General features: G+C 37.5%; 1 protein-coding gene across 3 annotated transcripts in view; it reads left to right on the plus strand.

Moving 5' to 3' along the window:
* STAU2 (staufen double-stranded RNA binding protein 2) overlaps nt 1-14,469 on the plus strand; it is a 168,699-nt gene that overhangs the window by 102,843 nt on the left and 51,387 nt on the right. For 2 of the 3 annotated variants that reach the window (XM_005150805.3, XM_034065075.1), the window contains exon 13: nt 4,194-4,307. The exons of the other annotated variant lie outside the window; for it this stretch is intronic. In XM_005150805.3, coding sequence (XP_005150862.1) covers nt 4,194-4,307 — 114 coding nt within the window. The remainder of the gene's footprint in view (nt 1-4,193; nt 4,308-14,469) is intronic. 3 annotated transcript variants of the gene reach the window in all.

Here is a 14,469-nt window from a genome sequence, read left to right on the forward strand (position 1 = left end):
AAGAAAGAAAGTGGCCAGACAAAAGTTGTGTTTCAAACTGTGAACACCTAAGCAGCAGTGTGTGAAAATAGTGGTCTTTATTTTTGCTCCTCTTGGTCTCTTGTTAATATACAGTTAGCTTGTTTCTAGCTGTAGTTCAGTATATTATAGTTAAGCTTAACTACTGTGTATAACAGGTCTCTCACCTTCCTCAGTTATGAATCAGTAAACCATAGCCCTTGTTGCTCCAAAAGGACAGATGTCCAAATCCAGAAGTGCCTACTGAAGACCAGAAGACTATCCTGTTCTATTTACAGAATAATTTATACAGATTAACGATGGCCATTATCTGAAATTGCATATTGATACAGTGGATTATAGTATCTTATTTCAAGACAAATCCTGAATATTTTTACAGTTTCTATCAGGACACTTGCACATAGGAAAGTATCATAGCAAAGACAGATTCAAGAGTTGCCTTTATAGAAATACTGAATGTGAAATTTCCTGCTTTTAGAGCAGGTTTATGATAGAAGTAACCTTAAATGTATTTTCTTGCACAGTTTTATGCAGTATAATTTAGTTTTTTCTTTATAAAACAACATAAAAGGTTGAGAATTTTGGCTATGCCATTCCACATTCAGTTGTAACATTGTAAACATTCATCTTATATCTTCCTTTATGGGAAGCTATAAATGTCCATCAAAATATTTGCATCTCTTCAGTAATTTAAAGTATTAAAAACAAGGGCCAAATTTCAACATAGTTGTCAAATGGTTTCAGACCTTCACATACATTTCTATATACATACACCAGTTTGTACTACCCCTCTATACATACTCATGCCATGCAGCTTGTTCCTGACTGAAACAATCTGTGAAAAAGATATACAGTTGCATCTCATGTGGATATCAAACATGAAAGCATACATGTATGAGTAAATGCATGGCATGTGCTTGTGGAAAAAATTACTTCTAGAATATATGTCATTGTTTTGATGCCGAGGATGCACTTTGAATTTTAAACACAGAGGTTTTGTGCTGTACCCATGGAGCGCTGTGTTTGGGATTTCTGAGCTGGTTATACATGATTTATCTCAGATACTGCACGTATGTAGTTACCCAGGAGAAAAGCTAGCAGTGCTGTGTGCTTTTTCCAACAAATGAGCAGGCTTGTGCAGACTTATTGCCAGGATCTTGTTGTGGCGCTTTGTGCTGTGTGGACATACCTTGGAGGAGAATTATGTGTAAATCACTCATAATAGTCTGAGGCTGGAGTCTTGCATTTGACACAGAAACTTGCACAGCCCTTACTACAGACATCTGTATGCTGGCCATTATTTTATAACCAGGTTCCTAATGCTGTTCTGTAAGATGATCTCTGCTTATGTGTTATCCAGATAAAACATTCTGCATTTTAGTGAGTGAAATTTCATTGCTGTTTAATCCTTAAAATGCACTAAGCTAATTTGTGAGTAATTTGGCCAGCCTTCAGTCACCACTCCTAGATAGCAAATACTGAATCAAGTATTTACTTGATTTGTTCCATGCCTTAGATGGTACAATATTCTTCAAACAGATTTAGAGACATTCAGGTTCCTCCCATACTTAGTTATAATAGCTAGGACATATAAAATGTAATACTGCTGTCCAAAAACCTAGAAGCATCTGCTCCTATTTAGACTATTTGATAACTATTCAACCACTACCCTATCTGTTGGAGTGCCTATTTTGGGCATTCTGCTCAAATAGGTAAACACTTCGCACTCTTGGTTTGGTTGGCAAAAAAAACCAAGCATAGATCAGATTTGAAGAAGAAAGAAATAAAATAGAGAGCTTGAGAATGTAGCAGCTAGACTGATAAATAACAAAGTGTGATTACTGGGAAATTGCACATACCATGCCAATTGTAGAAGAAATCTAAATGTTTCTGTGACTGCACACATCTACAGACTAGAGAGGTCTGATGGAAGGACACAGTTATATTCTGTCCCACATTCAAAGTGCAGTCTTTTGGCTTTTATATTACTGTTCATATTATTAACATAGAAAGTGTTCGGGTTGGTTCAACTGAAGAGCTTCAACAGGGCAAGAGATAATTAGAGAACTGTTGTCCAAGAAATTACAAAGTAATGGCCTTCGTACATTCAGATGAAGCCAATTGTGCATCATGAAATTCCTTCAGGAAAGTTAAGCCTAGAAAGAAACCAAAATTCTGAATTTATTGCAATTTCAATGTAGGACTCTACAGGGGTTATGAGTCAAATCTGCTATTGCAAATAATAATGTCACATGATAGTAATTATAATTTTTCCTCTGGATATCTCCTGTTCTTTCAGCTTGTTAGCTTTGCTTTATTCCAGTGGACATTTGTGAAGTGTAATGTTATTTATGTTATTCTCATTACAAATAAGCCTACAGGCATGCTGTGCAGTTCAGAACGTGCTATTTTTCCATTTCTCCATATGTGATCTAAGACATGTACTTTTCTTGATCACCAGATTTCGCACATTTTGCTATGTCATATTTGCAGTACAGAATCATTCTCTTGAGGTTTTCTGCCCCATTTCTCCACATCACATCCCTGCAACACATAGCAGAATATCGAGCTTGCAACCAGATACTACAGTTGTGGAAGTTTCCTAAGTCCTTGTCATAACAGTAGTCCCTGACGTTTAAAGAACTTCGGTTTATATTTGCAAGCCACATTTCATACCTTCATACCTCTTTTGATTAATCAAAATTAAACCATTGTATATGCGAAGGGGCCTCTTGTGGTTTCTAAGTAAGTAGTATGGCTTTTCTGGCAGAGAGCCACAAGCAATTTAATAGGCACATATTGTGGGGGTTTAGAGAGAGAGAGACAGGGATAATCCAGAAAACGTTAGGAAGGGCTGAGTGAAATTAGTATTTTTATACACAGTACAAGAATTTTGCATTCTGTCTCTTTTGGCCACAGTAAAACTGTTTTGATGTGTTGTTGGTAAAATAATTCTATAGCATCAACTTTGTTTTCCTCTCAGCCAGTTTTGCGTTGGTTTTGCTTCAGCTGAATTACTCCCAATTTACACCTGTGGCAGAGAAGAGCTAGGCATAGGGGATTTCATTCACACAGTGTACAATTAAGTATCAAATATACTTATGTCACTAAATCATTTCCATGGGCATAACTTTAATATTGTTCTTAGTTGTCTTCAGAAATAATAAAGTTTAATTTTATAGCCTAAATGTCAAGATGAGGCTTTATCATGTAACTTTTGCCTGAGAGCTGTACAGCTGTAAATAGATACTAACATAAAAGGTCTGTCTCCAGCAGAGCTGATCTCTCTTTCCATTTCTGACAGGGGTCACATAGCCAATGTAAATTACCACCATAAACTAAATTCCACCTCTCCTGTAGAACAAAGTGCTTGATCTGCCTGTCTAGAAGCCAGGAACTACACAGAGAACTGTAATATTTCAACAATTCAGCATGAGTGGCAACCTGTTCTTAATAATGAAACACTGGCAACCTTTAATTTCATTTTGTCTCAACAAATTAAAATCCATGCTTTCTTTAGGGGATTTAAGAACTATCAGAAGGGAACCTGAAGACAAGGAGAACAATTCAAATAGAAGCACTATCTTCCTCTGTATTTCATGAAAGATTCAGGTTCAATATGCACATCTTGACATTAGTAGGGAATGAGTTACTCTTGGAAAAGGATAGCCTAGACATCTCAAGAAGAATGTGAGTTCTTCTCCATTTTATCTGTCATTTGGATTTAATTAAAAATTAAATTCAAATACACATTAGCCATGTCAAAAGAGTTAGTAGATTTTAGTAGAAATGGAATTACTGTTGAAAAATTTAAATTATTATTGCTCAGTTTTTGGAGGTGTAATGATTTACACGCATGCTTCATAACTAAGCTGCACATGCTGTTAAAATTTATATCTAGGCTGGAAAAGAAAACCTGAAGCTAGATCCTTATATAGATCAGGTCTCAGGAACTGAAAAGCACAGCACGTGATCAACCATCCAACAGACAAATCAGAGAAATTTTGGCCCCAGTTCAGTATTATTTTACACACTTCTTGTTTTATACTGAAGATGAATTCAATGTAAATGCCTGGAATTCTTCTTACAAACTTGTTGAAAAGGGACAGTATTTTAGCATGATTCCCTTGTGCAAACCTGGTGTTTAGCAGATTACGTATGTTATTCTGTTATAGGTACACTACAGTGATAGACAAAATGGCAAAGAGTGTATGACCTGTTTGACACTGTCTCCTGTGCAGATGACTTTCCAAGGTATCGGAAGCTCCATTGAAGCCAGCCATGACCAGGTATAATACCTTCACCCCACACTCTTGTAATTTTATTAATATCCAGTAAGGCCAGAATATCAACATTAGTAGATTTTAAATTTCAACACATCTTGTGCTTTTCATATGGCATGTTCTTGTCGCTGGGATTTGCCTATCTTGCCATAGTAAAATCCTGATTAGATCTAAAGAGTGACCCAAAAAGGAGACAAAACTATATTGCCTTTTACATATTTTAAAGACATATTAGGAAGCCTGAAGAGCTTGCTTTAGTTTAAAGTCAGATGTAAGGTTTCTGCAAAAGCTGTATTTGATTTTATGCATGTATCAGGTTTTGTCTATCCTATTTGTAATAGAAGATTAGGGGTAGCTGGAAAAGCAGGGAGATGAAGCCATCATCTCCTGCCATCATCTGTCACAAGAAACTGGCATTTGAGAGGGGAAAGGAATTTTTAATCAGACTGTAAAACTCCCATTTTGTTTGGCTGTTCTTAAAATGTTTAATTCAAGATTCTGGCAAAAAGCCAGGAAGAAAACAACCCTCAATGTTAATCACTCATCACCCTGCTCCTTCAGATGGGAACTGAGGGGGGCTTCCGTTTTAATATTCTTGTCCTCCAACGCTCTTAAGTATAAAAGCAGGGCGACACTTGGTTACTCCAAAAGTTTCAAAAGCAAAAAGGAAACAAGTAGATGAAACCAAACCTCCTACCTTTCAGATCCTTGGTAGACTGGAAACAGTATCAGTTTTATTTGCCTTTGCAGGCCATCTTTAAGTTGTACTGTGTTCACATTTACCATACATTTTATTAGGCACTGTGGCAAATTCTCTAAGGAAGGAGGGAAAGAGGGATAATTCTTTATAATTATCAGAATTAGTTACTTGTGGGGAAAAGTTTCAGATACTTTTAGCCATATTTTTGATTGGTGGGTTGTTGGGTTTTTTATTTTATTGGAAATTTCTAAATTAGTTGTTAACATAAACTAAGCCCATTAGTTATTTACATGGTAACATGAGGATACTTCCTGTCCTTAAGTGGTTGAGTGTTTGGTGTTTTATAATAATGGAGAGCTGCGGTAAGTCAGACCATACTTCGATGTTCAATTCTGGTTTCATACAGCAACTTGTTTATGCTGTTCTAAAGTCACTCTGTTTTTCTTTCTGTAAAGATCGTCTTTTAAAATTTAGTTATAACTCAAATACAGTATTTAGACATTTCAATGAATTTAAGGTGGTCCCTGTCAGTTTGATAACAACTACATTCTGGGCTACCAGCCAGCTTGGCCTTTGTCTTAGCATTTATTTAGGCTAGAGTATGATATGTAAACAGTAAAAAGACTTAGTAAGCAAAAAGCACATTTAAGCCATAGGAATAATTATATATTTAAGACATCTAAATGAAAAAGTGCTATTGAGCCTGTGAAGTCAAGCACCTAGAAATGAGGAAATTCTAGATTACATGCAGCATTAGTTTGAACCCAAGCACACCCATTCAGTGCTCCAAACCGGACATTCTTCTGGGAGGAAAAAAAAAAAACCCCATAAAATCACATAGATAAAGATTTTATCATAGGATGTGCAGAAATAGGTTTGCTTGAAACATAATGTAGCTACAATTTCCTAATCTTGCTTCAACTCAAGGTTTAAAGAATGTTCATTGCTGGTTCATTGGTTTTAGTTATGTAGTTTTCAACAGTGTTCTTCAAAAGGAAAGAAAAACGTTTTGTCATTGCATGATGGTGTAGTTGCATTATTGATGCATAAGAGTGCAAAGATTTCATCTGAGCTGAGAGCAAAAGAAAGCAATCATCTAAAAGCCAACTGCCAACCAGTGGGTCAAAACACAGATCCACATACTGGGCAGGATTCACAAATTTCTGCTTGTCCCCTTCCTAAATATCAAAAGAGTTCCAGTATCTGGGAAAAGGGATGCTATTGACTGGTTGTGTCTCGTAAGCAAGGTGGCAGGACTGGATGGAAGCATTATTTGCTGTCACCTGAGTAAATAGAGAATAACAAATCATTAGCAAACAAACAGAAAGCTCATCAAGTGTCTGTTAGGTACTGACGTTAATTAATGACAAAATTATAGGGCTTAATGAACTAACTAAAAAACCCCAGAGCAACCAACTTTTCTTTCTTCTTCCTGTGTAATTGGTATGATTTTGCTTGGTTTTCTACCATTTCCCTCACAACAGGTTAATTTATAATATATAATATATAATATTATATAATATTATATATATTATATATATATTATAATATATAATATAATTCTTATAAAAATAGGAGACAGAACTGCTGTACCTTTGTTAAGCTGAATTACCCACATTTTAAAGTTGCAAATGCAATAAATGCAAGATAGCCGTATCCTATAAAACTTGAATTCCAGAAACTCTTCTTTATCTTAAGTAGTCTATCACTTTTAAATTGTCTCTTTTGCATTGTATGGTAATTAGGATTAGTAATTAGGACTAGTCACCTGAAAGTCTGTGATTTCAGTGGAGGCATGTTGGTGTGTCACCTATGAGGCTTGACACAGTTTGACTTCAGGATCTTCTGAGCACTTCTATGCTCACGAATATAGTTTTTCTCATGTTCATTCTAAAATGTAGATTTTAGAATTTCTGTTTCTTAAAAGCAAAACTGTCTAAATGAGATTCTGGAATAGTTCGTGAGAAAGTGGTGGGAGCTGTATGCCAGTTTTGTCCCTGTATTGTGGCAGCAGAACCACAGCTGACCACATACCTTGGTCAAAAAAACAAAGAGAAATGAAAAAAAGGAAAACCAGCTTCCCAGTGGCATCTCCAGCACTACAGTCTGCCTTCTACATTGGATTTGTCTTTTGTAATATACCTCTCTACTCACATCCAGTGGTAGATTTGCTTCCAGCAGATACCAGATGGTTACAATCCTACATAAGTACATTATCTTGCTTTTTCAAATATGCCAAGACTTGACACAGCAGTTTTTCAAGTCACTTGCTCTTTTCCTATATACTGTAGGAAGTTTTCATTCTTTAGATTGGTTTAACTTGTGATTTTAATGAGTTTACATTTTTTCCCCATATACTTCATTTGGGCTCTTTCAGATTAAAATAAACATTTCATACTTGTAGACTAATTAGTGTGTGTTTCAAATGACTGATTGACAAGGCATATCTCATTTGATCACGAAGCAGTACTCTTTCATTTTCCTTTGGCAAACAGTAAAAAAGGGAAACATCCCTGGAGTACCACTGCAGTCTAGCCTGCCGCATGTTTTGTTGGGTTTTGTGTTTAGCTGTGCCAACATCTTTGGTAGAAATGTAATGGTTTTTAGAACACTTTTTTCCTGAATGATTTCTTTTTCTATTAGGGTCCATTTTGAGATTTTTTTGAGTGCATGCCATGGAATACTCAGCCTGTACAACTGAATTTTTAATCCTGAATTTTTTTTGAACTTGATGTTCATTGAGGAGTGACCAGTTCTTTACTTAAATTTCAGGAGAGAGATCAAAGAACAGTGCATTTTCTTAAAGCCTTATTAATATTTTTTTGTGATTTTGGAGGTTTTATTATATGTGCAGTTTTTGGAGTTGGCAGTATTGTCCATTTGCTTATTACTGACTTCTGCCATTTACTTCACCCTATAGTCCCAATGAGTTGTGCCTTTAAAGTGACTTCTTTAAAACAAACCTTTTCTGCTTATATTTTTAGTTCATGCTATTTAATCCAATCCACTATATTTGTGTTATATGTTAGACCATGTTTTTAGAACTCTCCTACACTTTATTATGCCTAAAATAGAATACTTTTATTTTCTAGGGCAGGTAACAATTGTGTGATGCTATGTATAATCTACCACTATTATCACTTTTATTTTCAAGTATAAAAATAGCTGGAAAGGAAAAAAGCAGGGGCAGAAATTGTAGAAGTAGAGAGCTACTGATGAGACAGACTTGATAAGAGAATCCAACAGGTAGGAGATGTGCTGAAAGGAAGATGCCACGCTCAGCAGTTTCAGAAGTTGCTGATGGAAAGCTTGACAAACAGCAGCAACAAGCAAACAGAAATGTGGTATGAGGCGAACTGTCAATGTAAGCCTGAAAACAGGCATTTCTGGGCAGAACTAATGGATTGTGGTGATGCCCAGCAATGAACAATTCCCAATGCACTTGAATACAGCAAAGGTGGAAGTAGTTCTCTAGATATTAAAGACCTCAGAGATGGGTGGCAGGCTCAGGGGAAGGTGTCTGAAGCATTGAAACTTAAGGTTTAAGAACTTTACTGGTAACAGCAAATACATAATACATATGAAGTTCCACATCTCCGTGTTTGTTATGGTTTGAGAATTGTAGATCTAGGGAATTTATGCCAGCCAGCCATCAATGTCTTATCTGTAAGAAAAGCAAAAGCCAAAAAACCTAATACTGTAGTCAGCGAGTATGCAGAGGATGAGAATTTTGTCCAGTGCTGTAACTGGAAAAGATTAATGGGATTAGGTTTTTTGTTAAGATACCTTTCCACATCATAAAAGAAGATTATTTAGTGGACATGACATTAATTCCTGCTTAAAATTATTTTTGTTCTAAGGTGAAATTCTTGTTTTCTAGATGTTCAGATTTACTTTAGGGGGCAGTTTTGTCCTGGACATAACCAAAAAATAAGAAAATGTTAGGATTTTTATTTTTTTTTAAAGATACATGTATTACTTTTGTTGGCTGGTGTTATGATGTGCTTCATTTTTCAGCGTATTTCCACTTGATTAACTATAAATGCAGTTCTCATTTCTCTGGGGTGGCTTCTTTAATAAAATGAGAAAACTTTAGTTTGACTCAATGAAAATCTTCTTGTATTTTTTCCCAAAGCTTGGCAATTCCATCACAGCCATTTCAGCATCAGGACTCCTACCTGACCTTGTAAAAGCATCTCCTTCTCATGCCGGTGTGATACGGCTGATTGCTGCCTTCTCCTTGACAGTTCAATAATCTTCAGAGTGAGTCAGGCATGAGTGCCTGGTGCTCCAGAAAAGCCCATTCATGCTTTTGATATATAGCACCATGTTTCACTCTTACTGTATCAGGGAAGTTTCAGTCAGGAGTCATCCCACAAGGTTTTAGTTAGATTCACCAGGTTGTTGTCTGCTATTTGGAACTTTTTCTTCGTCTGCTGTGCTCCCCATGACTGTGTGTGGAATGTTGGTACATTCTCTCTGTATTCTTCATCTTCTGTTTCACATTATCTCAGTCTAGATGTACGTGGCAGAACATTTGCTTTTCTCTGGCAGCTGAAGCTTTCCTTGATGAGCCTGAGATCAAACATTTGTATTTGTTCAGGATGCATAATCTTTCATTTTCAAAAAGTGAGTTATTAATTAACTGCCAAATGGGAACAGAATGCAAACCAAGGCCCGGCTATCTCCTGCCAGACCTCTTTGGTGCTCTCATTCAGGGCTTTCTGAGCAGCTTCCCAGCATGACTACTTGCTGAAGATGCCGAATAGGATGTTCCAAGGCTCTGTGTATGTATGTTTGTTTATACAGTAGTGTCAGCAGGGTATGAAATGCTGCTGTTGTAGTCTCAGGGTGTCTTACCTTTCTTGGAATGTAAATGATGACAAAGAAAGACCATGTATTTTATGGGGACTCTTTTCTGTTGGTGACAACTGTTGGTGAGGTTTCACAAGAGTGGTGAGATTCGCAGAATAACAGAATGGTTGAGGTGGGAAGGGACCTCTGAAGGTTATGTGGTCCAACCCCTGTGTCCAAGCACAGCTACCTAGAGCAGGCTGCCCAGGACCATGTCGCAGGATTATCTCTATAGTGGGAGACTCTGTCTTGGTTGTTCCTTCTCACCGAGTTCATCTGCAGTCCTGGCTGCTTCCTAAACCACTGAGCTGGCAGAAACTAACTAAAGTTATTATCCAGTTAAGTGAATTGAACTGATCTACTGTGGCTTACGGGAGTACCAGAACTGAAACAAGGGAGACATCAGGACTACCCAGCCAAGAGAAGAGGAGGGGGAGCCACCCCCTTCCACAGCAACAAGCTGTTAGATCAGGTTACCCACCTTGTAAAGTGTTCTTTGAAGAGGATGAGGCAAAAATTAACTGTACAGAAAACTTATTTTTTTGTAGAAAGGTTTGTCTTGTTTGGTACTCTTAAACCTGTTCCCTGTACAGTAACATGATCTGGCATAAGAAAATAACAGGAATGCACATATAAGGAGGAAGGAAGAGCAGGATCACAGCAGCCCTGAGCTGGAGAAGTTCAGATGTTTTGAACTGCACCTTTAGCTGCTTGCATCAGTAGGCTTTCAGTGCAGCATAGCATGTGGAAGTGAAAAGAAAGTCATTAACAACATGCAGTGAGACAACCTGCTATGGACTACAGGCCAGCTCTTTGCTATCCTTAGTCTGCAAATCTGTTTCTGGTTTGGTTTGTTTTGCTGTTACTTCAGGCTCAGCTGGCCAATGGGGAAATACAAAAATCTTGAATCTTCTTGCTGGTGTTAGGGAAAAAGCTTAAAAGGGAAAGATATTGGAGAAGTTTGGAGAAGCAGAAAGTGTCAGTTTCTTCCCTGCCACACTGCATCAGGAGACTGAGCCTTCTTGCAGTATCAAGAAATCTACCAGATTTTTCCCTTACAGGAATAAACATAGGGAAGACAACAGAGATCCTAGAATCATAGAATAGTTAGGATTGGAAAGGACCTTAAGATCATCTAGTTCCAACAGTTCAAATTGGATAGGCATACACCTACTAGACAAAAGCTGGTGACAGAGATAGAGGCAAAATCAAAATGGAAGGAGAGCCCCCTAGTAGTTTATGTTGCAGTTGAGATTATCAAGAATCTGGATTTTTCATCTTGACCTTGAGAGGACATATTTAATTTTAATAGCTATGTTAATTTTAATTTCTAGGACTGGTAAAACCTTTCAAACCTTATGATTTAAAACTAACACTCAGTGAAAACCCAGTTTCCTTTTTTGTAGGCACCTCCATTTTAGACAAAGAAAGGTACAGAGTGTACATGACTCAACCTTGTCGCCCACCCTGTACTTGCCAGAGTTATTCTGTGGCATTTTCCACACACTAATCAAAGTAATGCTGTGTCTGTTTGTTGATGTGTGTTTAATCACTTGTCATTCAGTGAAGTTGTGTAACACACTAATGATATAATTGTCATTTCAAAATACATTACCTTAACCACTCTACAAGACAAAATAATGATTTGCACATGTTGTATCCAAAAAAAATGTGCATTTGCCAAAATTGTGTTTGCCATCTAATTTTTCCACTTCTTTTGAAATGATATCACATGGCTGGCATTATGCGTTTACCTAGTACAAGTGATGTTTCATAGTTTTTTTGTTTGCGGAATCATCGTGCAACTCCCCTACAAAGTACCTCCTACACCCCTTCATCTCAAGTATTCATAGCAAGAAGCCAGGATCTCGTAATAAATATCCTGAGAACAGCCTTAAAGGAAAATGAAGGAAGTTGGGTTTTATAGGTAATTAATAATAAGTAATTAGTAATTTTATGAGTAATTACAGGGGAATAGCCAAGCTTATGTCCCATGAAATAAAGTGTGATAACAAACTAGTGTTCCTTTCTGTCACCACTTTATTTTTATCAAATTGGTACAATTTTCATCTGAATATCTGCTCAGAGTTCCAACAACTTTTCCTTCTTTTTGAGATAGGTCTAACACAATATAACCAGCCCTGGTGGGCTACTCTGAGCACTTCTGTAAACTTGGACTGCACCGTTCCCACAGCAAACTCCTGTCATCTGCTGTGGCTACACAACTTATGTACTCATCTGTATGCAGTCTGGGCAATGTTTTTTGGTGCTGAAACACTTTTCTCAGTCTGTTGTAGACAAACTTGTGTCTATTCTGGGCAGAAGTAGCATTACTGGAGGAACAAAGGAATAGTTTTGTCAAGTAATGGGAACAGTGTCAAAGTAGTCATGCATGAACACTCAGTGCAGATTGTGGCAAGTTCCTGTCCAATTTAAAGTTCAGTTCTAAAGTTGCTCTCTAAGCTATGCTACCTGTAATATGGATCAGTACATCTAAGCTTTAGATCTCTGCTGAACATGGGGAAGTTGTGGGACTGTTTAGGAACACTAAGATTAAAATCAGTTCCTAGATATTCATGGTGCAACAACATCCTGATTTCTTCATTGGATGTTTTTTTAAATACCCTACCAAGAAAGAGATGAAGACTTATCCTAGCGTGATCATGGAAATTACTTCACTTTCCTTTTTTACATGATAGCTATTGATACCCTGATGGAAAAGTGTCAGGCATCTCCAGGGAAAAGAAGTGCTTATATTCTTTCCAATAACTCATTTCACATAGAATCTGAGTCTCTCTCTTGTCTATCAGACTCATTTCATATATAGTTTTTTGTAGTCTCACTGAGTTTCTCAGATCATCGTGTCAGAACATCCCACTGTTTGAGTCAGGAAGGAGTCACCAGCCAGCCTTCTCTTCAAAGAATCTAATGTGCAATATCCTCACTTGATGGGAGTTCTTGCATCCCCAGAAGTTCCATATGTACTTGTGTCCTCCATTTCATAGCCCTTACAGATGATCTGTGTCCCATTACCAATGCTTCATTCCAGTAAGATCCTTCACATATGCTCAATGTAAGACTGCTTCCAAGTAATTCACTGTCTTAAGGATCTGGGACTTGAGATAATAAACACTAAAATGTAGGTATCAAGCAAAACCAAAACAGTGAACTCTTAAATTAAACTTTAAATTTTGTAAGTATTTCTTCATATTCATTCTTTCTCTTTCCCATCATTAGGGAGACTGTGAGACCTAGTTTTCCACAGATCCTTACAGCTATACAAATAATTGATTTTACAGTCCAAAATCTCCTCTCTCATCCTGCATCCCCTCAAAAAAAACAATTCAGATTGGCCCAAAATAAAGAAAAAATTGCATCTGGCCAAAAAAAATAATTAATTTTGTACTTGGGCATTTGTAGTGAAAGTAGGAAAATAGCTGAGATTCACAAAGCTGGTGGGAAAAATGGTGAATTATCTTACCTACAGGCTCAGCTCCTTGTGTGCTCACACAAGACACAGAAGGTATAAATTTTATTCTACACCTCTCTCCGCAGGAGCATGAATCCTCTGCAGGAGCCCTCCTCATGCTGTAGAGCAGCACAGCTGAGTGGCCACAGGAACACAAAGTAAAAAGCATAGACTGGTCATCTTTGATCACTAAAATGGTGTGCTCAGTAGAGCTGTGTGAGCAGAAGGGTTTGGGGGAATTCTTGTTTTGTAATACCCCACAAGATGGCAGTTAGGGGGCTGTTCTGAAAGGTGAAAAGAAGGATTCGATTCCTCCTGGGAGTCAAAGAGCCATAAGCTATGATTTTCCACAGTTCGGTATTGACCATCAAGTGAATCTTGCCCTTTTGTTTTCACTACAAATGGCCAAAGCTAAGCAAACTAACAGATAACTTCTAAGTTTCTGAAGTTATTTACAGTTGAAATTGCAGAATACTTGTCCCAACTCTGGAAGTGGATTTAGCCAACACAAAGCTGCGTTTTCCAATGTATATCTATTTTCAGGAAGAATATGCTTACTCTGCTCTACAGCCAACCCCATCACTGCCACCAGTACATATCCAGGTGGTGGCGGCATTGATCAAACCTGCAAGCCATGTGCTCCTCATGGTTGGACATTGCCATATGGACCCCAAGGAGGGACTGATAGGTCAGGCTACAATGGCAGTTTAAGGTAATAAGACATGTTCTGCTGGAGTCACTGTGTTCCCCAGCAGTCCCCAGAAAGTCTTCTTCCTCAATCTCATAATTCTTCTAAGCATAACCTGAAGACAAAATGAGAGCTTCTCTTCCTCAGCATTCAGCTCTTCAGCTGTATATAAAAAAGTTTTGCATTTGCTTCAGGATTTCTAAAACTTGGATATATGGTAAGAATTCTTAAAGGACACCTTGGCATTTGTTTATATCTCTGCTGTTGGTAAATCTCTTATACTGGCAGCTTGATACTGTAAGTGCCGAAGGCTCAATTTTCTATCTGCTGATAGCAGTGGGGCTCTGAGCCCGTACCCATCATGCCTCAGCCATTTATATAAAGAGCACACATTTTGCTGATACTAGCTACAAGGCTCATCCCAGTAATGTAAAGATTTTAGCTGGTTTGTGAGATC

This window comes from Melopsittacus undulatus, chromosome 1 (genome assembly GCF_012275295.1).
Source record: "Melopsittacus undulatus isolate bMelUnd1 chromosome 1, bMelUnd1.mat.Z, whole genome shotgun sequence".
NCBI classification, from domain to species: domain Eukaryota; kingdom Metazoa; phylum Chordata; class Aves; order Psittaciformes; family Psittaculidae; genus Melopsittacus; species Melopsittacus undulatus.